The 24,411-nt window shown below is 37.7% G+C and overlaps 2 protein-coding genes across 3 annotated transcripts; both read right to left on the bottom strand.

The window, feature by feature from the left end:
• Positions 1 to 108: 108 nt before the first annotated feature.
• Positions 109 to 9,121, bottom strand: LOC105393430 (4-coumarate--CoA ligase 1). Its single transcript, XM_048627351.1, has 9 exons — positions 8,909 to 9,121; positions 7,068 to 7,279; positions 5,795 to 6,005; positions 4,633 to 4,989; positions 3,875 to 4,060; positions 3,331 to 3,449; positions 2,049 to 2,213; positions 1,529 to 1,699; positions 109 to 1,261 (listed from the first exon to the last, which is right to left on the bottom strand). The coding sequence occupies exons 2-9, from the start codon at positions 7,272 to 7,274 to the stop codon at positions 971 to 973; spliced, it is 1,707 nt and encodes a 568-aa protein (XP_048483308.1). The 5' UTR covers positions 7,275 to 7,279; positions 8,909 to 9,121; the 3' UTR covers positions 109 to 970.
• A 565-nt stretch (positions 9,122 to 9,686) lies between these two features.
• Positions 9,687 to 15,485, bottom strand: LOC105393423. 2 transcript variants are annotated; one of them, XM_048627358.1, is made up of 6 exons: positions 15,265 to 15,485; positions 14,464 to 14,928; positions 13,966 to 14,179; positions 12,789 to 12,969; positions 12,210 to 12,374; positions 9,687 to 11,674 (listed from the first exon to the last, which is right to left on the bottom strand). In XM_048627358.1, exons 1-5 carry the CDS (start codon positions 15,467 to 15,469, stop codon positions 12,216 to 12,218), a joined length of 1,224 nt encoding a protein of 407 aa, XP_048483315.1. In that variant the 5' UTR covers positions 15,470 to 15,485; the 3' UTR covers positions 9,687 to 11,674; positions 12,210 to 12,215. The 2 variants fall into 2 exon arrangements, with proteins under 2 accessions (XP_048483315.1, XP_048483313.1); XM_048627356.1 differs by having other exon boundaries at positions 9,687 to 11,676; positions 12,213 to 12,374.
• Positions 15,486 to 24,411: the final 8,926 nt, after the last annotated feature.

Genomic DNA, 24,411 nt, shown 5'->3' with positions numbered 1-24,411 from the left:
GTTAGAGTATATATTCTAATTCTAGAACTCCATTCGGATTCGGTGGAAGTCTATGGAAGTTTAGGAGGGGAAGGGAAAAGGGAAAGTTCCTCAAAACGCAAACAAAACTTATAAAATATGAATTTATTAAACATGTATTCCGTAACAAATAGATTCTATAAGATAATTAACAGTATTGTAGACTAGTTATTATTGCATGTTAATCCAGTTATTATTTATTTTTAAAGAATTCCAATTTCTATGTGTTGTTTGAGTATATAAACACAAAAAAATCGAGTATAAACTAAGTACGTCCACAAAAAAATACGATTTAAAAAAATAACTAGTACAAAGTGAAGCTTTTTGTAGAAGAAGTACTTAGTAGATAAAATATAAGCAAAAATTCTGTAAATAACAAAAACATAATTAAAATACTTAACTCTTTCGTTTCGGTTACAGGCTTACAGCTGTGGCCAAACAAACTGTATTGGTTCTAGTTTTCCTCGATGGAAAACGAATCATCTTAAAAATTGTCTCTAGATGCACAATATAAACTGTATCATAGTAAAAATAAACTCTTATAAAAAGCAAGAAACACTTGATACCAAAGTAATAATAGGTAATGTTATGTATTAGTTAATATCAATAACCATTGATATTATATCAAACATACCTTATAAAGACTTCGACTTAAACCTAGTTAATGGTCCCAATTACCAAACAAATCCAATAGTTCCTTCAATACTGACATGATAAAAATCTTACGATAGTTTTGATTTTCATTCATCATAGTCCAATAATACATATTTAATACCACTTGTGTACTTACATAAGTACTTTTTTTAAACATTACTTCAACAATATATTTTTATGTTTTTACAAAACCGTAAAGTAGGCTAATAAGTAGCAGATATATTAATGTTCTACCTACCACTAAATACGTAAACGAATCTTATTGGTCCACAAAAACATCTCAATAAAGCTAATCAATTTAACAATACTTAGCTTTCAGATCTTTCCTCAGTATTTTACCGGCCGCACTCTTAGGAATGGCGTCCACAAACTGTACTTCCTTCACCTTTTTAAAGTCTATAACCTTACTGTTAACATATTCTTTGATTTCTTCCTCACTGACTGTTTGGTTCGGTTTGACCACTAGGAAGGCTTTCGGGGCTTCCCCGGTTATCGGGTCTTTGGTACCGACGACAGCGCAGTCCATCACTTTGGGGTGCGTCCGAATGATCGCCTCCAGTTCTGCTGGCGGTACTTGGAAGCCTTTGACCTGGGAATAAATAGGTTTAATTATTTAAAAAGATAAGAATAGTCCACTAATTATTAGATATCGACATGACAATTTCTAAAACCATCAGACTTTGCAGGTGCACTTTTCACTTATCTATTCTATCTTTTTAAACCCAATATCCGGTAACAGGTGCGTTTTGCGATAGAGGCATCATGCAAACAAAAATAAAATCCATGCGTCCGCAATGCTCTGACTTCGTAGTTTACAGTAAGATCCAGTTTCTTCCAAACCCGCCTATAACCTTACCTTAATAAGCTCCTTGATCCTATCAGTGACATAGAAGGAGTGTTTCTCGTCGTACTTCCCGATGTCTCCCGTCTTGAACCAGCCGTCTTCAGTTAACACTTCACGCGTCGCCTCCTCGTTGTTCCAGTAGCCTCGCATCAGGTTCGGGCCTCGGAACCAGATCTCGCCTTCCTGTGGATGAGGAAACGGTGGGTAAGTGGATAACAGGCTATAGGCAGGCAACTTAAAAGAGGCGGTGAGTAGAGATTAGGCGCTTTTAGTCGCTGAGCTGGGTAAGTTTCAAGGTGCACCGTAAGGAAAAAAAAAGTGTGCCTTTGTCCTGTTGAGCGTCTACTGCTATCCGAAAAATATGTACTGAAAACCCGATAACGGTTAGGGTATAAAAGTCGACGATCATAAAGTGTCGTGGGATGCCATGATCCATCCTGTTGGACTTTAGACATAGCTGGTCAAGTACAGAGTGCCTTATTTATGGGGGAGCCCTATGTCCAGCAGTCATAGATTACAAATGTTTAAGTACCTGATTAGGCCCTAGAGCTTGTCCACTGCCGACGTCCACGATCTTGGTCTGTGTGCTGCCGAGAGTGTACCCTACCGAGGCGTAGTTCACTTCTGTGTTGCGTCCTATGGACACCGACCCGTTGGTCTCGGTGAGGCCGTTGCCTTGCCGGAATAGGATGTTTTTCTGTGGAGGAATTAGGTAATTAATGGATTGAATTAGGTAGGTACATTAGTAATAATAGGTATCTAAATACCTTACGGACCAAATTTTTTGGCCAGGGGTACCTACAGCGAATTTAAGAATAGGTACTTAAATCTAGCACTTATTACAGCGCATTACAGATGTAAGAAAGAAGTTTAAGGCCAAAGCTAGGGTTCCATCAAAAATACGCCACACAAAATGGGTCCGTATGAAAAATTATTCGAGAACAGCAGACCTACACTATTTACCTACATATTCATAAAAATACATATCTACTTCGATATCTCAAAACTCGTGTTTACATCGTATCTTTTTTTTACAAATGGACATTGCCCCCTCGCCATACACACCTACCGACGTAGATAACACCCTTTATCTTATCATTTAATTTGAGTGCAATAAACTTAGCCAGGTATTTGTATGCGATATGATGTCGCAAGCTAGTTTATGTTTTATCGCTTCAGCCTTGAATTTGTTTTCTTATTCTTTCTCCAATGTTTTTACCTGCTAAAAGTGCAGCAATCAAATCATTCCATGGTTCATGCATTCCAGGTTGTCAGACAGACACACAGATAAAAATATCCTATCAGGGACTGAGTTGTATAGCCCCCCACTAAGTTGTTATAAATAATGTTTTTATCCCTCACTCCAGTATCCTGTAGCATTTACTACACCTACTGTGTACCTACTATGGATGTGAGTTAATGATATACGTAAAAAATACTGTGTAAGTATAATTTTTGCTGACACCCTGGATTACCACACCAGCATAGACAACTTTTTACCCGGTATTCCTTCGGAGGTCGAAGCACAATTCGCGTGCAACATCAAGTTATCTTTATTATTATATCCGATTTTTCTAATCTGGCAGTTTTAGCAATACTGAAAGCATTGGTGCTTTAATTAATTCAAATGTTTTTTACAAAATTGAAAAATAATGCTTTCACTATTGCTAAGAGGCATGAGCTGACAAGTCAAAGGCACAGGACCCGTCAGAGTGGATATTTAATCCACATTTCGAGCCCTATGTCCCTGATTAGGGATCCCAGGACCTGATGATGATGATGATTGCTAAGACAGCTAGATTCAGGCCACTCACATTCTTAGCCACGACGGCCTCAGCGTCTTCTGGCGAGAGCGGCGCGGCGCCGCAGATGATGGCGTGCAGAGTCTCCAGGTGCTTAGGAGTTACTGCCGGGTGCTTGCCCAGGAATAGCGCTGGGGAGAGATAGGATATATTTATACAGATAAATTATATAATAATATATTAAGAAAGGTATAGGATATATTGATAAAGATATATTTATACAGGAGACAGGGATAGAATTACAAAAACTGCTATGAAACTAAACAGAAGGCATTATTTATAAATATTTTTTTTTACTTTATTGATACAGGAGGACTCGGTGAATCAAACCAGCCTCCCCGATTGATGTAAATAAACTTTAGCTTATGCGTCCGACACATCCTGGGCTACACGGGTTCGTTATCGACGTCGACGATAATCTTATTTAATGCTCGTTCCACCAATCATAGCGCCATATTTATGACGAATCGCGATATAGCGACGTTTATCTGCGTCTATAACGAACCCGTGTACCGGCAGCATTTATATTTATGTTACAACTAAGTATAAAACTCACCCATAGGCGGCACAAGGAACAGGCAGTTCGCCTTGTGCCCAGCAATAGATTGTATGAACAGGTCCGGCTTGAAATATGGCAACGTCACCAGCTTGCAGCCCAGCGACATCTGGTTCATGAGCACCACGTTGAAGCCGAAGATGTGGAAGAACGGCAACACCGCAGGCATTACGGTCTGGTATGTCGCTGATGGAAGGTGGAAATAAAATAGGGGTTTAATTTTTTATCTGAAGGTAGTTAAGAGAGAAGATGGAATAAGGGTTTTTAATCTGTAAGTTGTTATAAGGAAGGTACAGGACAGAAGACGACTGTGGTGCTCTTTGGGAAAGGCAGCAGTAAATGATAACGGGATTATGATTAGGAGAGGCTGTAGTGGACAATTACGGGTTGATGATGATGCTCTGCACGGTTAACTACCTAGATCTGTTTAGACAGTAGATGGCAGTATGGTCTGGATAAGGAAGGATTTTGCCGGATGATGTCAGCAGGCTAACGTTAGGGATATTTACAGAAAATAATAGTTACGTCATTTTTGTCATCGGCCGCTTTTATTCGCAGATTTCTTTTGGAGTAGACACGAGTTCTTAACAAATGACCACGAAAGCAAATGTCGCCTTAGACGATCTATGCCGTTGGAAAGGCGACCTTAAATGGACTGGATGAGATAGGCTGAGCGGGTTATGACCAGCCAAGTCGAAATTGTTGGCTGATGATGATGATAGGTATATATGTAATGTGTAAAATGTCTGTTAACATACCTGTAGTCTCCTTAATAGCCACAATCTCCGGATCAGCAATCATTTGATTCAGCGCAACTATACTCCCATGCGTCAAAACAACACCTTTAGGGAACCCCGTAGTTCCACTCGAAAACGGGATAATGCCTATATCTTTGGGCCCTCGTCTCACGGACTTCAGGCAGTCCGTATCTATAGTCATGTCCTCGGCCAGTTCAGCGTATTTGATGGTTCCTTCGGGTAACTCTTCGTGGTCGGTGATGATGATAGGGATGGATTTCTTCATGGATTTGAGGGCTGCTGCTATGGTGGGGTACGACTGTTTTGAGGTGATGACCGCTTTGCAGTTCACCGTTTCGAATTGGGTTTGGAGCTCATCTGGGAATAGGAGAAAATTAATGTACTTATAGATGTTTTTTTTTAATAAATTGAGACAATGTTAGCGATTCTGAAGGCATTTGTTTTTTAGCACAGTTTTGTCGGCCGGTGTTAAATTAAAATTGTTGCTTTCAGAATCGGTTGCAGGGTTGAAGCTATTTTTACAATCTCTTTAAAATTACTATACGATGTAAGTACATAAAGAAAATGGACCATATCCTATATTTGTATATCTACTTATATTTGTGGGTAACTATATAAGTGCGTTCAAAGGTAGCAAAGGTAAAGTAGCAGTTCAAGGTTAATTGCATAAGCAGTCTTTATGTAATTTCCATACAAAGCAACAATGAATGCTTAAATAACAATTATGGGCAAGATCATTATGTTCTATTCTATGGTATGTAAGAGGAAGAGGTAAACACTTAAAAAATATCTGAATCAAGAGATAATCATAACATAATGGTACAATTACTGGGTACATAGAGACCAGACCGGAAAACTTGTCATTAAATACTTAGGTAAATAAATTATCTGTAGGTATGTCTGAGCTACATAATATATATTTATAGTTTCATTTTATACCTATTACAATATAAGAATAAAGTATTTCGTATCTCCAACAGATTGATATACTTTTAGGTATTAAGATAAAACAAGCAATCCACGATTATTTTACACAGAGTCGGATAGATTCTTCCTAAGAATGCTTTCTGCCTATTCCTCCTTAAAATTGGATTTCCTTTCTCTACCACTGACAGACACACAGCAAGACAGCAACCATCAAACGTATAACACCAATACTCACGAGCAGTATAAGCCGGGTTCATAGGCGAGGCGATACAGCCCGCTTGCAGTATCCCGAACAGTATACACGGGTACTCAGGTACGTTGGGTAGGAGGATGGCGACCGTATCGTCCTCTCGGAGCTTGAGCTTGGTTCGGAGGGACGCGGCGAATAGCATCGACATCTTGTGAGTTTGCGCGTACGTGTAGCCACGGCCTGACACTGCGCATACCTGGGATAAAGGTAGAGACAATAATGCTTTAATTTTGGGGAAATATGCATAAATACAGAGTGTTGAAAAGTGCTAAGTGTAGTAAGTAAGTAAGTTCTGAAGTGGAGACCGCAACTAGGCAAACGTATAGTGTAGGACTCCCTCCGTCTAGATGGGTTGACGACTTGGCTTAGACAAGCGTGGCTGGTTATGATTGGATGCGGAAAGGTGGCAGCTATAGATCGCATCCAGTGGCGTGCTTTGGGAGAGGCCTACGTCCAGCGGTGGACTGCTATAGGCTGATGATAATGAAGTAGGTATACTCAGATGCTCATTCTGAACCAATTTGTGAAGGAAAATCAATTCATTCATACTAAAAGTATTTATAGAATTATAGTAACTAGACTAAACAAAATCTAGACAGCCGTATGAATCCCGGGTTCAAAACTCGGTCAGGGTAAATATTTGTTTACAGACAGATTATGCTCGGGTCATGGATGTTAAGCGTAATGCGGTGTTGTAGTATGACATAACGCACGGTAGGTACTTATACAACTATAGGTACTTACACTAATTATGCTAAAAGTAAGTAAACAAAATTTGAATAATCACTGAAAACTATTTAAATACCTACCGTGAAATCTAAATTAGCAACGAGTAATAGTCGTTAACTAAGTAAATAATACCTGTTAAATCACGTCCTACCTATAATGCATTTTTTCTCTACAGAAAAACACCTAGAAACTAATAGACAATTAACCCATTAAGGTAAATAATACCAAAAACTTTCCTACGTCAATTACTTAACTAAGTACTTTACAAATTATTGTCTTTAACTTACAAATTATATTTTATTTCCTAAACAAAAGAACAGAGCCCTACATCTGCTTTAGGATGTTTCCCCCCTAGAAATGTGCTATGCTACGTTTGATATCTTCCAATCATGTTCATTGGTCCACAAGAACACTACCATAGGTGTACTTAACAGATTTATTTCACATCATCGCAGCATAGCAAATCTCTGGTGGAAAGGCACCCTTCCTTACTGTCTCGTGTTTTCACCGACACGCTAAGAACACTTACCGTAGCAGTCTTGTCGGGCCATCTATCCAAGTTCTGCCAGATGAAGTCATTAGCTGTGCAATTCAGAGTGGGTATATCCTTGTACGGAGATCTGACGACATTGGTATCATCCTTGGCGGTTTCCGGGCGGTTTCTGAACGCACTTGACGTGGTGAAGTGGCGTTTTTTTAACAGCTGTGCGGCCGTCCGACGGATTGGTGCTGCCATGATTGCTGGAATATGAATAAATTGTTTATAATCATCATCACGACCCTACGGCTGCGGCACAGGTCTCCTTCCAATGAAGAAGGGTTTTAGGCCTAGTCCACCACGCTGGCCTAGTGCGGGTTGGTGGACAAATGATTGAATGCAACTCATATAGCTAAAGATGGCTAAATAATGAAAACATTCAAATATTACTGGTGCTGCTTTAATGCGGTTCTTACAGTGCCCCGCCCCGCATTAGGCTGCGTTATTTGCGTGAATTTGTATGAACGCAGGTAGATGCGTTTTCTGTCTGTGAACTTTGTGTGTTTTCTATACAAACTAGTAAGCTTGCCGCCATTTTTGTACATGTGTGTTAGTATTTAAGTTATGTAAGTTTATTTTTGGTGTGTGTACAAAAAAAAATCTTACTTATATACTTACTTAAAATATTCTATCTATCTATCTTGTAAGTAAGCAACGTTTGGACACGGGGCAGTGTGAGAATCGCCTAAGACGTTTAAGATTTAGGAGGTAACAATAATACTCTTTTGGATTTCTAGTCAGTCTACATACATAACAGTGCGGGAGACGATATAATTTTGATCTAAATGGCCAATTTGCATTGATTAGAAAGTTTATACGGCAGTTTCGCCAGGTATGCATAAAATATTGCAATTTTTAAACAATAACAATATAAAAAAACTAATTCAACTTCACTATAATTAGTATTACATTGGTACCTTTAAAACACAGGGGTGTATCATTATGGTCCGTTAATTAGAATAGTAAGTACCTACCTATACGAATATTATATCTGCTGTTCTAGGGGACCTCCAGTTCGACCGGCCACCTTAGACAGGTACCAAGCCAGTAGTAGCTGGATAAGAAGATGAGAGCTGAATGTTATGGCACTTTTCGGCAGAGGAATATCCAGCAGTGGATATCGGCCTGATGACCATTGTTCACTGATAAAGGTATATGTATCAAGGTGGGTATCTAATCGAACATCTTAATATAAAAATGGAGTATCTCGTACCATTGCACCTTTTATCAATTAAAACAAATGATGTAGGTAGGTATTAGATCTTCTTTAGTTATAATCATAGACCAAGTGCCAAATTTGGCCTTAGCATCTATCTGAACAGTAGGTTAATAGGTATCATAGGTCATCACTGGCTAACATGAATGATTAGGTCTTAGGTCACAAATAAGTACCTATCTACTTGATACCTACTACCTATTTGCAACCTATAATTTTAGCGCACCTATAGGTAACTAGGTACACGCACAGTAGATAATATAACTACCTATATCAAGAATATCAACCCTATTTACATACAAATCGTAGTTAAATATTTACTTTACTTTACTTTAATATTTTTTATAAATAATATTATTATAGGGAAAAAAAAATCGTTAAGTAGGTACAGTAGAGTAGTTACTTCCCTAATTAAAAATATAAGCCTACTATTGAACCTCACTACAGACCGGTTTTATTTCAATAAATATAGGAAAAGTCGTTGTTACTACAAGCGAACAACAAACAGTGGTTATAAATAGAAAACATAACCGCAACGCAAAATTAACTTCAAAATCCTCTACAAAATACAGATCTTGCACTAATAAATACATTTAATTTATAAACTAGTACTCACAGTAACAGGCCACAATGGGTTTGGACTTTGAAACACTTTAAACGAACTTTGTTTTGGTGCAAACTATTCGTCCATTGACTCTCCTACTCTTTAACTTTCCGCTACTGACGAGCGAGACAGCCTGTCTCACATCTCCCTCTAACAAGCAATTTACGGTGACTGCTTTCACAAATCCTGTGGAAAAAATACAACATTACTACGGCTTACCGCCAAGCAATTCACAGCTGTATTCAATAGCAATAAGGACTTACCCACTGATGTAGACAACTATGTGATGATGTCATGTGTTTGATTATAACCCGGCCGAACGGAGTAGGTGTGGGTTTAATTTGACGTTTACTCAAAGGGCGCTAGTGAGTTGACGTTTGCAGTAGTAGGGACACGAGATACGATTAGTTTCTTTTTCTCACATACCTACTGTACTTAGTAGTGTTATTGAATAAAAATAATGATACATTTTCGACTTTATAAGCTTGAGATTTACATAGTTCGACGCTAGGTTCGGTCCATAGTGTATTATTTCGGTCTTTCTTAGAAAGGGTGATAGTGAAAAAATATGATTTTAATTAGGTGGTCTTAGGTTCTAAACGGCGGTCACCGAACACGACACACTACTATAAATTTTTAAAAAGTAATCTAATTTTGACATTTTAAATTACAATAGGTATACTATTTTTAAAGACCCCTTTAAAAAAAGAGTAGTTACGTAGACTGATAATGTGCTATAGGGTAGCTATTAGTTGTTGAATGACTGTTAGGAAATAAGATAATAAATATATACATTCTAAATACTTTATTAATTATTAAATAAGACATCATAAAAACTTAGATGACACCTAAAAGTAATCACATTTTTCAACAATTGCATCAAACTAAAACAACGTAGTGAATATTTAACAATGTGATCAATAAATGGTACGACAAATTAAATATAAATATTAAGAAATAATATTTAGTTGAAATGCTCTAAAATTAAGATTTTTTTATAGAAAATGATAAGTATATCAGATCTACATATAAGCTAAGGCATAACTATAAATTTTCTGGAAACAAAATACATAAGTTAAAAAAAACCTACTTACTTTCTATGTATTCAATTAGTCCTCCTTAGAAATTTACAGATTAATAAGTTGTGATAGTCATAAAAATCTACTTTTTTAATTTTACAATTTGGCTTAGTTACAGTGTGAGTGAATCTGTTGCGAAATAATTAATAAACTAAACAAAAAAAACTATCTTATTTTGGACTCTATCGATCGTAATGAGCTGATCAGTACTCTTACCACGAAATTCATCGCGTTTTAACTCGTCTACTACATTTGAAAGATGAAATTCTTGGTAAGGGTACAGTTAGATTCTGGAGACACAAAACTTAAATTCAGAAGAGAACTGTCAAAAGCTATAAAATTCTGGTCAGTTTAATTTTTGAGGCCCTATCGCGAAGTCAAAGCGAAATAACATTTACGAAGTGATTAGTGTCAAATTAAATTTTTAATCCGAAAATTGTTGTCAAAACGAGTTCGCGATATCCACCCTGTTAATTTCATACTGGTATAATCAATCTGACAACTAAAGTATTGTGTCTTCAGAACTGGCTCCATTATCAACAATCTTATAATTAATTCGAAACATCTGACTGACTAGGCGTTTTTATAGTCTATCCAGCTGACATTACAATTTTTATTTTTTATTTATGGATATGCTAGCCGGATAAACGATAAGACATCATAATACTCTAACTAAACTTAATGTTAGGTAGGTTTTTAGGTTGTAACAAGTTTCAATGCACTATTTATAGGTAATTAGGAATATGAACTTAAAATTTATAAAAACACATAATTTATAACATGTTTTACATTTATTAGGTTTTTAATTGTAGGTTAACAAGCAGCTTAATAGACAATTACAAACAAGATAATTAACATTGTCGTAACATACCTTTTGATTATAGGGTTCAAAATTGTTTACTAGCAAAAAACTCTTTACTAGAGTTAACAATGAAAGGACAAGTCTACAGTGATTGAGCTAGACAACTTTGAACCTTATAATCACCATACTTACATAATCCTTATAGTTTTAGCAGTCTTACCAACAGTGATTAACATTTTACAAGTATTCTACAGCCAATTTATTTACGTTTTTTATCTTTTGGTTTTTCTTTGTTTTTAACATCTTTTTGTCAATTTAAATAAGAAAATGTATAGCGTTTCGTTCCTTCGGGACGATGAGACACAACGCAGCGCAACGCACCAATGGGGCCTCACCATAAAACAAAAGTTTAAGTAAACAGTTTTGTAAATATCTACAGCTTTTGTAATACATATAGCTTTATAATGGACATATGTTTACATAAACCTTTTTAGACTCGCTTATAAATTATGAAGTTATAACTGTTCGGTCCAGTAGCCATGAAGAATACAAAACTAAAATACTCAATGGCAATTGAATTAGAAAACTGTAAATTTGAAAGAAATACGAGACAAATCACCGTGTGTAATCATCTAGGTATATACTTACTCTACTTCATGTTACAAAAGACATAAAGTCTAATCTACAGACACTCTTGCTCTTGTGTAGCTGTCAATATTCAAAGTGAAGATGTCTTCATAAGTCTTAATTAGACCTTTTGTCTTTTAATAATTATGAAATAGAGTAACTATAGGAAGATTCACTCAGAATTTTTAACTGCAGTTCAATTGTTGTTTATAATAATATGTGTAAGTCCTCACTTGGCCAACGTGTCTGTTCGAGGTTCCATCATATCCACTGTAACAAAACATAATTATTTATTAATTTCAGATATACTTCATATATTTATTATAATAATGGTTACTGTAACAGTGTTTGGTGTGGGGCTGTTATCGACGTAGAGAAAGGACGCTTTACCGCGATTTGCCATAAATAAGGCGCTGTCATAGGTAGAAAGTGTGTTACTCTACCGAGATTCGCCATAAATAAGGCGCTGTGATAGGTGGAAAATGTGTTTATCTACGTCGACAACGTACCGCATTTTGCCATAAATAAGCCGCTGTGATAGGTAGGACGCGACGTAGATAAAAGCACTTTACCGCGATTTGCCGTAAATAAGGCGCTGCGATTGATGGAACTCGAAATGATCTACGCCGATAACAGACCCGTGCAGCGGAGCCAGTTTTTAAGTACTCTAGATATTCTCTCTCTCTCTATCCCTCTCTTTCTCCGTATACTAAAAAGTCACGTGGCAAAAATATCTTCGTTTTTCACACTTTTTCAAAAGCCGTTTAGAAAGACCTCCCAAGTCACCTCATTTCCAATATCTCACCATAATTCACTGAAGATTCCCCACGTCCTCTTCAAACAGTCGCTTCCCCCCGCGCAGGCTCTTCACCGCGTCGCTCCCGTGCTGCTTCATGTACGTCTCTAGACGGATCAGCCATTGAGCCCAGTGCTCGCGCAGACGGTCCGTCGAGAAGTGGTAGGCGTCCGCCTGGAAAGGTGTGAAATATGTATAATTAGTAGGTTTTTTCATGGCCGGGTACAGGGGACGGCGAGCTGCGAGCTCAAGGCCAGAGGGAACACTTTATAAGACAAAATAGGAAGTGTCGCGTCGTTTTGCTGTGAAGGACCTACAAATATCCATCCATCCATCCATGACAGTTAATTCATTTCGTAGCAAAAATGAGGTGAATGACTATCAAAATTCTGTGTCGGCTGTGTAAACAAGTTATTTAAGTACTATTATAATTAGCTTAGTTAGTCGTTGTAGGGGTTATGAGCTTACGATGAGGATGGACCTTAATAACCTTGATCCGTGTAACCATTTAGATGATAAAGTTTAAGATCATTCATAAAGACCAATGACCATATTGACCATCACCTGTTACTAGACAAGACAACCTACCTTAGACCCGTCAGTATAGGCTATGACCAGCAGCGCGTCGCGTATGTTGAAGTGCTTGTAGTTAAGATCATTGCACACGGCGCCGAAGTACGCGGCCAGCTGCACGGGGTTGTCGTATGTGAGGGCTATGGATTTGCGCGGCTTGTCCGATTTCTTCCACTCTATGAGGGTCGGCTTGTCTCTGGAATGGAGGAGGTTTTGTGTTATGAATGGATGAGCTTTTGTGTTTGGATAGTGATAGTGAGGTAGTTGTTATTGTTATAGCTTGTTACAGAATTTCTGGACGGCTTGTTCAACTTCTTCCACTCTATTAGGGTTGGTTTGTCTCTGGAATTGATTGGGTTAGGCGAGTGAGGTAGCTGTTGTTGTTATAGCCTGGTTCACAACACCATTTCTGTCCCCGCTACATGGGTGTGTTATAGTCGTAGGTAATAAACGTCACATTATCGTGGTTCGCGATGAATACGGCACTGTGATTGGTGGAAAGGATAAACGAGTTTATCAACTTGCCAAGGCCCTGTATAGAAAGATATCAATGCTACAATGTAACAGTAAGAAAAACATGTGTAAATAAATGTAACAGACAATCAAACCAAACCATTCTATTTATACAAATACAGAACACCTTGAAATGCAAAGATTTTCTTTTGCAATTAACTTTATTTATTATCATTGCCAAGGTTAAGCCATTGAACTCAAATTCTAAATCTGCTACGTAATTGATAAGAAAATATATTGTTAATGTAAACAGTGATAAAACGTAGCGATCAATTAGGTGAAAACAAAAATAACAATGGGGCCAGATGCGACAAATAAAATTATACAAGAGAATATTAATTTAAAACATAAAATTAATTATACAATATGATAACAGCAACAGAATGAGAATATAGAGGTGTATGACTTGAGATGTGATCAGCTATTTTGCAATAAAATGACTCCACAGAACAATAGATTGCACTTGTACAAACATACAAGATCTTGTAGTAACATAGATAGACAAAAATGTACTTCTATAAAATGAAGACTAAATATAGTTCTGATTTAAAACCAGCTTAAGACTACTTATTTTTATGAAATCTCTGGACTATAATAGGTACTTAACCAGAACTATCTTTAGTGTATCTTTAATAATAACGGGCATAGTAACTACAAAAAAACAAATCAACAAACTTACTCATAGTCTGCAATAGCATCAAAGATCCCTCGGTACTTCAGCACGGGGTGCACAACATTAGACTCTATGGCTTTGGGGGAGGATATGCTTTTGAGTACATTGGTGACGGAGTTCCAGACTCCTTCGACATCCTTCTCGATGCGGAGCTGCGACTGCGGTTGAGTGAAGTAGTTCTTGAGAGTTGTGTGGAACTTGGAGCCCACCGCCATTTGAGCTGGACATGGAACATTAATAATGATAATTAGGGAAGGCACAGAGAGTGGAGATAATAAAAAATATTAAGGTGACTAGCCAGTTACCTAGTTGGTATACCACTGAAACATTGGCCAGTTACCAGACAAAATAGTGTACAAAACAACAAAACTATCTTCAGCCAGCTGGGACACTTATGAAGAATGTACTGTTATTTGTTTTTCCTGGACACTGCATTGAACAACACAGGCAGGTTTTATCAGCACATACAATAAAGTATGCATTCGGATAAAAACTTATACTAACCTTCATAAAACTTTTTGAATTCCTCCTCTCCAATTTCAGCAATCTTCTCCTTTTTCCATTTCTCCAGGTTAGCCATGGACTCTCCGGTCATGGTCTTGTTCAGGATGAGAGTCACGGACGGGAACTGCTTGGCATAGTCATTCTGGTGCTGTTTGATCTGCAGTATTTTGTCCTCCGATGCATAGCCGGGCTGCAGCGGGGAACTTTTTGTAGCCCCACATACTGCAGATGTCTTCACCCCTCGCACTGCATTCCTACTTAAAAGTACACTAACGAAATTTACACAAGGCTTCGAATTTTGCCATAGGCTTCGCTTCAATATCTCCATTGGTAGCACTGGGTGATATTTCGCAACACAACTTGGAGTATATTTCGTATTTTTTGCAGAGAATTTAACTTCTCCGCTCGTGTTTTCGACAGTTGCACCGCTACTGTTGTTTTGACGTGACTTCTTGCTATTTTTAGCTGCAAGGAAAAAAATAACTGATTCAACAACTCACAGACATATGTCGCGATATAGATTTGTATAGAGCACGGCGCCATCCAATCATATGATCATTGGCAAGCGGACAACACGAGCCCCGCGTGCGTAATTAAAGCGAATGAAACCGAAAGTCGTCGCAATAAGTTAAATGTAAACAACACCGTTGAGATAAGTGCGCCGCAAAAACTGAACTCTCGTTTTCCTTCACGTCAATGTGGACGAGACTAGTAGGTATTATTAGACACCGGAGACCAAGGCTGCATAGCGAAAGTAGTAATTCAAAGTGAAGGTTGACTGGAAACCCCACAGGCACTCACCGGCTTTTTTAAGCCGCTGCTTCTTCTGCTTGCTCGTTTCCAGCAACGGGCCGAATAATTCCTTGTTCTCTTTATGCCATAGCTTCAGTCTGTCTATGGGCTTCAAGATAGAAGCAGATTTTACTACTTTTATCACTTTGGTTCTGACGAAATCTTTTGATGGTCCCGCAGAGATTCGGCCGATAGTGCAAATTGATCTAAACATTTTGAAATGTGAGCGCACTAACCTTGGGGAAATAACTGTAGGATAGCAGTTAGATGGCAACAATCTCAATCTTTAAAGTTTCAGCTGCAGCACATGAAAAATTCTAAAAATTTCGTAAGAAAACGGCAATTTTTTTCACAAGATTTCGGAAATAATTTGACTTTGACAACTTTGTTGACAGAAAAGCATTGCAATGACATTAATTTTTTTTATATATTGCCAGCATAGAATTTTATTGAAAACGATTGGCTGTTATTATTCGGAGATAAAATAAAGATTTGTGTAATAAGGCTTGATGAGCTCTTACACCAAGGCAAAATATTGATTCCCAGTATCAGAAAATAGTTTTTTTCCGGTTATAATGGTTCCGTTGATACACTTGATCCCATATACGGATCCACACTCTCCCTACCTAGCAACTTGTTCTTTCTTCCACTGACAGATGGCGCTAAAATTATAATTATTTTTTAATATTCACTCTTAAATATTATTAATTAATAAATAAAATAATACCTATTATACTTAATAAGTAGGTAAAGTGAGTATATCCCGAAAAACCTTGATTACGCTGACAAAATGAATGTAAGTATAGTTACCTACTTCTGTTGGAGTTAGGTAGCTCATAGCTCTGCAGTTACCAGTTTAGCCAACGCCAAGTAGGTAAGTATCTCACCTTCTAGTTTAGCCGAGTTGGCCTAATTAGTACCTACCATTAATAATGAATTAGGCAATTATGTTGCATAATAGAGGATCTGCCAACTTATCTGTTAAAAAAACCTATTCAGAAGGGCTAGCACGGGGCGCAATAATTAGTTAAGACGTGACAAAAGTTTTGCATCGCACAGCCTCAAGAGCGAGCGCGACGGAGTACTTTTGTCACGTCTTGTGCAAGCCCTTCTGAGAAGTATGACTTAGTTAGTACATACATAGGTAAGTACTTACTTACATATCCTACCAGTTCCTACCTACTAACTAAGATTATTTTGTTTGGCCAGGCGTCTAGCGACAAATCGTTTATGAACTGGGATAAGAAACTAATATCGAAGTTTGATGAGTCAAGTTCGCCGAGTCCGAGATACAAATATTTGCTAATACATGAAGTTGTAAGTTAGTATGTGTGGGCATGCAGAAACTCACTTGAGCTTCACTAGATTAAACTTGTACATATATTAATCTGTAGGATAAGGGTAGAAGTAGTACCTTTATCTTTAAAGATAAAGCGATGCTAGTTTAGTTATACAACAAAGGAGAATAATAGACGCATTTTTCCTGAAATAAAAATGACATATTATGTATCTAGCCTATCTGAAACCTAGTTAAACATTGTGAGATATGGCGTTTCGACTTTCTCCGTGTTCGGCATCATAAGGGTCACAGTGACAGTTAAATAAAGTCCATTTTTCTCTCCACCTTTAATTTGCAAGGTGCGGGTGCCTATATAAATAGAGTGAGTCGCCCGCGCGCCTCAGTTGTAATATCACCATGCAGAAATGACTAGGTTTCAGATAGGCTAGATACATAATATGTCATTTTTATTTCAGGAAAAATGCGTCTATTATGTAGTCTGAGCCTATCTGAAACCTAGTTAAACATTGTGAGATGTGTTTATTATCGCATGGTGGAGAGAATTTTTTTATTTTATTTTTATTTTTTATTTTATTTTTTTAGGAAAACTTAACTAAGTAAATATAATAATCTAAAAATAAACTAAAGATAACTTAGGTCTAACAAGTTTCCACCTTTAGGTAAAACATTATTAACATATTTTACGTACGTAACGGTTTTTTAACAATTAGTTACTTATAGAATACTTATTTAAAAAAATGGTTATAATTGACAAACTTTAAACTAAAACTTAAACTAATACACGGGTTTGAGAAACAAAATAGCCACGAGCCAACCGGTTGCATATTGAAGGTAAACTGTTGGTGAAAATGTCAATATCGTTATAATCACACAACATATCATTTACTACCTGTGGTACACGCCAGAAAAAGGAATTTTGCCTATAATTACTTGCAACAAGGGGTACATAGAACAAAGACGGATTACGCAAAAACTTAGTTGGAGCATATAGTGTTATCAGACTCAGCAACGCAGGACAATCCACTATACCTCGAAGAATTTTTACGAAATATATTATATCTGCTATTTGACGACGGTTAGAAAGAGGCAGCAGGTGATGACGGTTGCAACGTTCATCATAGCTGGCATCTGTTATGCCGGTCCTGTAAGATAGAAAGCGTAAAAATCTTCTTTGAATTTGTTCTATCCTGGCTACATATTCTTTGTATCTAGGATTCCATACTTGTGAGGCATATTCGAGTATGCTTCGTACATAGGCACAATAAATTATTTTGATGGTTTTGATCTGCGTGAAATTCCTTGATACTCTTATAAGGAATCCCATTGCTTTGTTAGCTTTTTTAATAAGTTGTTCGATATGCTGATCGAATAGGAGCTTCTCGTCGTGAACAACCCCAAGGTCTCTGATCTGATTAACCCTAGTTATTTTATTTTCCTTTAGTAAGTAGTGGAATTGAAGAGGTTGGGGTTTGCGGGTAAATGAGATTAGAAAGCACTTGGAAACATTAAGATCTAATTTGTTTGCAACACAGTAGCTATCTAATCTACGCAAGTCAGATTGAAGGTCGATTTGATCGTCTTGATCGTACACTCTCTTTGCAATCTTCATATCATCAGCAAAAAGAAATATTTGTGAGTGCTGAAAGCAACTACTTATATCGTTGATGAAGATTACAAACAGGAGAGGACCAAGAAGAGACCCTTGGGGAACTCCAGAGGGAATTTGAGTGAAAGGAGACTTAAAACCATTAATGACTACCGCCTGAGAACGTCGGTTGACGTAGGAGGTTAACCATCGAAATAAGTCACCGTGAATTCCCATCTTCAACAACTTATTAAGAAGTATTGTGTGGTCAATTCTGTCAAAGGCCTTACTGTAATCTGTGTAAATACAATCAACTTGACCACCCCCATCCATGTTACTTGTTAAAAAATCATTGAACAGCAGCAAATTAGAGACTGTAGATCTACCCCTTAAGAAACCATGTTGGTAAGAAGAAAACGATGATTGCAGTGAAGAATATAACTGGTCATACACAATTTTCTCAAACACTTTTGCAATTACACATAATTTGGAGATAGGCCTGTAATGCTCAACTTTGGACTTATTCCCTTTCTTGTGAATAGGGGTAATAAATGCTGTTTTCCACAATGTAGGTACTAATCCTTCAGTGAGAGACCGTCTGAAAAGTAAAAAGATAAGGGTAGTACTAGGCTTTTTGCACAGTTGGTAATAAAAGAAGGAGGGATATCATCAGGCCCAGCCGAAATAGATATGTCAAGATTCTTTAAGAGTCTCAGAAGTTTTTCATCAGAAACTTCGATACAATGTAGGTTTTGCAAGGAGTCGTGTGTTATGACTTCATGATCTACTAAGTCAAGTGAGGTGCCAACAGTAGGAGAAATAAAGGTGGAGTGAAAGTATTCAGAGAATAGGTCACATATTTTTTCAGTGGAATCTACCGTAACCCCATTATATGACATAATGAATGGAAAAGAAGACCCTTTATTTTTGGATTTCACATAGGACCAGAACGCTTTGGGGTTAATTGTAATTGACTCCTCTGCTTTTGATACAAAGGCACTATAGCACTGAGCTTCCAACTCAATTGCGCGATTCTTTAACAGAGTGTACGTATATAGGTCAGATAAATTATTGTAAACGCGAAATTTTCTGAAGAACTTAGTTTTTTCTTTTAAAAGCTTTATTAGGGCTTTAGAATACCAGGGCGGAAATTTTGACGGGGAGATCGTCTTTGAGGGAACGAATGAAGACCTCAGTTTGTAAATAGTGTTATAGAAGAAATTTACTGCTTCTTCTAGGGATCTAGAAGTAATCTCAGCATACCAATCGATTTTATTTAATTCAGATCCAAGAAAACCAACTGTGACCCATAAGCTACTGATGAGTATATCAGTAGGTAAATATTTGAATCTATAAATTCATAATGCATAGATCTCTAGGTAGTAGTATACTAAATAGAAAAGTATAACTAGACATGATTGTGTTGTGGGCACTATAACATCATTAGTTTGGATAAGACTTAAGTACTCAATTTTTATTCCTGACTTACCAGAAGTTATGGAAGGTACCTATATAGATATAGGTATTTATACATATGGATACACACAGTACCACTTCAAAAGCAATACTTATATAATTATTAATCAAAATCTTGTTATTGCCAAGGGAATATTCCAAAAATACACAAGCCGTTTGAATGCTACCAGTGAAATACTTTGCAACAATATTTAAAATCTGTAAAATGTAGCATATCGGTCCAGGCCGCTGGGGTTCAGGCCAGCACACGCTGACTAGGAATATGGTTATTTAATAATTCTGGACTGACCTCAGAAATGCAACGGCCGACCCTGAAGCCTCGTAAACCTGGTTTAAGTCAGCCCCGTACACGGCCTGCAACACCCGGCGCGGCATCTAGTCACGAAAAGGTTTAAAATTTGTCCTTGAACTAGAGGCGTGCTACTTGAATGGAAGATAATTTTACTATCTCAGCCTCATCAGCTACTGTACAAGATCAGATGAAGGCTGGCGGATAACTATTCAGTTTTTCAAAACATGATGTAGGTACCTGGTGAGACATATTCTAGATTGACTAGCAACACACAGTCTAATTTTGTATTTTAACTAACTCGGCGGTTTACGAGTTCCTGTGCTGTCCTACTAGGAAAGAATGTTATTTTATAAGCCTTTGCACAGTTTTTGATGGCTACTAACATCCTGTATAATTCTGTGGAATAATATTTTGAGCTCTGGTAGCATTCCTTGGATGATAAAGATTGATTAACACAACTATAATTGTTGATAAACGTAACCCGGCTGAAATGTCTTAATTGGGTAAGTAAATTATCAGTCATACCACCAGGATGGGTAAAATGTTAAGTTTTAACATTACAGTGAAACTATAAAGTCCTGAAATTAATGTTTGAGGAACTAAAATTTTCAGGAGCCTGGCACCATTAGAAAAGAAACATAGAAGTCATAACAATTGTTTATGTCAATAGGCGGTTGGCTGTATTTTTGAATTTTCTTATTAATTATAAGGATAATCTAGATAAAAGCAACAATTTACGCTTGGTTGCAATTAGGAACATGAAGAAAAATATTCGTAGTCAAGCTAGTGAAGTTATTTATCGAGTTTTAATACAATGTTTAGCGGAACATCAAGCTGGACACATTTTGTCGAATTTGGAGGATGTTTACGCTACAGTACAGCGTCTATGACGGGTATGTAGCATAGTACAAATTGTAATAACTCATTTTTTATTAGTACCAACGCTTCATTTATCGATAAACCTAGGTTTAGAGCCCAAGTCGAACATTATTTACATACCACTGATTGTAGGTTTCATCTGGTTTCAGTTGAGTCAAACCTTAACATTTTGATACTTGAAGATATAATGTTTGTTTACTTACTAAATTCACATTGTGTGAATTTGGGGAGCATTGTGTAACTCAAAAAGATTGTTTTTTTTATTTTATAGTTATATCGGACCAGCGTGCCAAAGAGGGCAAAATATGGAATATTTCTAACTCCTGGAAGAAACAGAACTGGCCGTCCAAAAAGAGAAATTGATGTCTTTACTATGTGTGCCCTTCGTCAACAGATTCAGTTTTTTTTATACAGTTGTAATAACGTTATCGAAATAAATATTTATTGGTTTCACTATTAGCCTTCATATTAACACCTTCTAGCTTGTATAAGAGCTTTTTTGTGGATGGTAAGTTGTGTTTAAATACATAAATAGGTAGGAAGTTAACAGGCAAAATTTCAAGTATCAAAGTCAGTTATGTTTCGCTATATAGGGTTGCTACATGAAAGATAGCAGTGCCCTCATTTAATTTCAGGACTTTATAGTTTCACTGTAACTAGGTCACATTTATGTTTGTCAACACTAAGGTCACGTCCCGGTCAAAACTTTAATCTAGGCTTCGCCTTGCTGCAACTTCATACGTACGTAGGTACGTACTTACATTGTTGTAGGTTACGAATGTTGAAGCTCGGTCGGTTCGATTTTAAAACCATTAACTAAGTCAACCAAGACAAAACAAAATAAAATAACTCAATTTAATAAAGACTCATTTGGCAAATGTTGTGAATACATATAATTGGTACAAGTACTAGAATAAGACCTATGTAACTATAGTTTAAGAATGATTTGTATTGTGTACTGTTTGTATTCCTTTACCAATAAATAAAATAAATAAAATAAGATGGTACGTAAAGATGTTAGTTGTACCTGATGCAACGACAGCCAACATAGACTCTAATCTGTGGAAGCAAAAAGCATGGTGGCGGGAACATGGACAGTTGGACAAGCCACCTCGAGCCTGACTGGTCAATCAGACTTCTGACAGTTCGTCAACAGCAGCTAGCCTGCTTCTATAGGTAAACTTAGGTAGTTAGTTATACCCAAGAAAAAGTCCTGAGACACCTATATGACAGTGGAACAGCGAATAACTACGACATTATATTAAGACAAAAATAGCTGTTGTCGTTGTCCAGCTAAGGAAGGTTACCTACTTCAGCTACTGCAAGAAAAATAATTAGGTACTCTGGTAGGTACTTATTGCTTTATATTTTGTAGGAACTGCGAAGAGTTATTAGGTACTTATTTAGAAAGTTTTCAGCAAACTCTAATCAATCAGCGCTACCACGTCGGCGCTGCCCGGATATAACTCTGTACTAGCATAACAGCATAACATAAGTAAATTTTTACTTGTTAACTAGTTACGTAACTAACTGAAAGATCCATATTATTCAAAATGGAATCGTGAAAACGGCACATCTGCATCTTCACCAGTCATTCTAGGTAGTTTCAGCAGAGATACTGTGTTGAAAAATAATTATGAAACTTTTACAGCCAGAATCATATTAAAAATAACTACATCTTCATTAGAGAAGTTGTTTGTGCATGAATAAGGCTTTCGCCCTTTAAATTGATCTCCAATTGATGACTTTTGAAATTTTATGACGACTGCCATTGTTTATTATCTAGCCCGGTACTTTGAGTAGGGCTATGGCTAGACTACGTCTAGTGATGTGATACACAGTATGCATATTTCCAGAGCTGTGGAAGTTATAATTTTACCAAAAGGTAGTCGTCTCATTCGAGAGCACGTCACTCGATTTATTCCTTACGCTTTGCTAATGAGTAGCTTTAAGAGAGTGTTATAAGGTGTTGAACTAGTAAACAGCTGCCGCGTGGAAGGTTCTCGCATATTTACACATTTTTCAACAAGAGCTAGGATACCCACTGGGACATAAGGGTCAGCAAATATGGTGCCACCCACAAACCGCGATGACACTCCGCTACGGGCATTTAAAAGCGAGACCAGGCTAACCTCGATCATAATCAACCAACAGTAGGATCATTATAAATTCGGTAACTTGTGAAGCGGTATGTTATAGCAACAGCGACTTTCACGAAATCACGAATTAGCTCAGTGCTTTCGGGTTGACCACTTGCCGGTGGGATTCACCTTGCTCACAGCCGGGAAAAGAAAAGACTCGAAGCTGGAATCGGCCGATGTGTTATGACTTATGACACTTAAATATAGTGTCTGGGGGGTCACTTTATATGAAGAAAAACGAACTTTCAGACCTGCGACTCTATGGCAGCGTTCCCACTACGCCGGACCGGCAGATCTGCCGAAAACCGGACACCGGACAGAGTGTTCACATTACATCGGATCCCGGAAGAAATTCAGACAGTCCTCAGTTGAATTAGGACCTGCGCGCACAATGGACGACGAAATTGTTGTGTTTTGGTGGTATCTTAATAGAAGGCAAAATAAAAGAAAACATTGGGTACACCCTATTTTACGGGAAAGATTTTCACTTGGAACATTTGAAACATTAATGGGTGAACTTAGAAGAGACGAATCAAAGTTTCTGCTTGAATATCCATGCTAAACGTCTACTTTTACCAGAACATGCGAGCCGAATGACGTGAGGGGAGGGAAACACGGGCGGGGCGAGGGGAGCACGAGCGGGGCGAGCGGGGGACAGATACCGGCACATACTCGTTCACATTACTCCGGGCCCGGTCGTTCTACCGGCAATTCGTAGTGACAAAACGTTCGGTAGAAATGCCGGGCTCGGCAAAAATGCCGGACCCGGGATAATGTGAATAGCTTCATATAAATTGTACAGCCACTAGCTCTTCCGGCAGATTTACCGGCGCGGCAGATCTGCCGGTCCGGCGTAGTGGGAACGCTGCCTATCTCATTGCATGTATTAAACGTACCGATTGCACGACAGCTCTCGTTCGTTCGTTTCTCATCAGTATAGAGTAACCTTAATCATTAATTAATAAGTAATCTTAGTTGGGTACAACAGCTGGACAAAGTATCTCGCAAAGTTTACGCCTCTCTCCACTCCCTACTTCGCATGAAAAATTTCCTTCCGCAGCATACTAAACTAGCCTTAGTCAACTCTCTCCTAGTACCTATTATAGACTACGCGGACGTATGCTACCTGGACCTGACCGAAGCACAGCTCAATAAGCTAGAACGCTTACTGAACACCTGCATTCGTTTCGTTTTTGGGCTGCGTAAATATGATCACGTGTCTCAGTACCGCTCACAGCTTAAATGGCTCCCAATTCGTGATCGTAGGAACTTACGTATTCTATGTTTACTTTTCTCTATTCTCCGCGAGCCAAATACCCCTCCCTATCTTAAGTCTATGTTCACATTTCTCTCAGATACCCACTCCAAGCATTTACGATCCTCTCACAATTTACTCTTAGCTCTGCCCTCCTTCCATTCTGGCTTTATGTCCGATTCCTTCGCGGTCACGGCTGTACGATTATGGAACAATCTTCCTCACAAT

This window comes from Plutella xylostella, chromosome 18 (assembly GCF_932276165.1).
Source record: "Plutella xylostella chromosome 18, ilPluXylo3.1, whole genome shotgun sequence".
NCBI lineage: Eukaryota > Metazoa > Arthropoda > Insecta > Lepidoptera > Plutellidae > Plutella > Plutella xylostella.
Note: the sequence above shows the minus strand (reverse complement) of the source record. Positions and strands in the feature narration are given on the sequence as shown.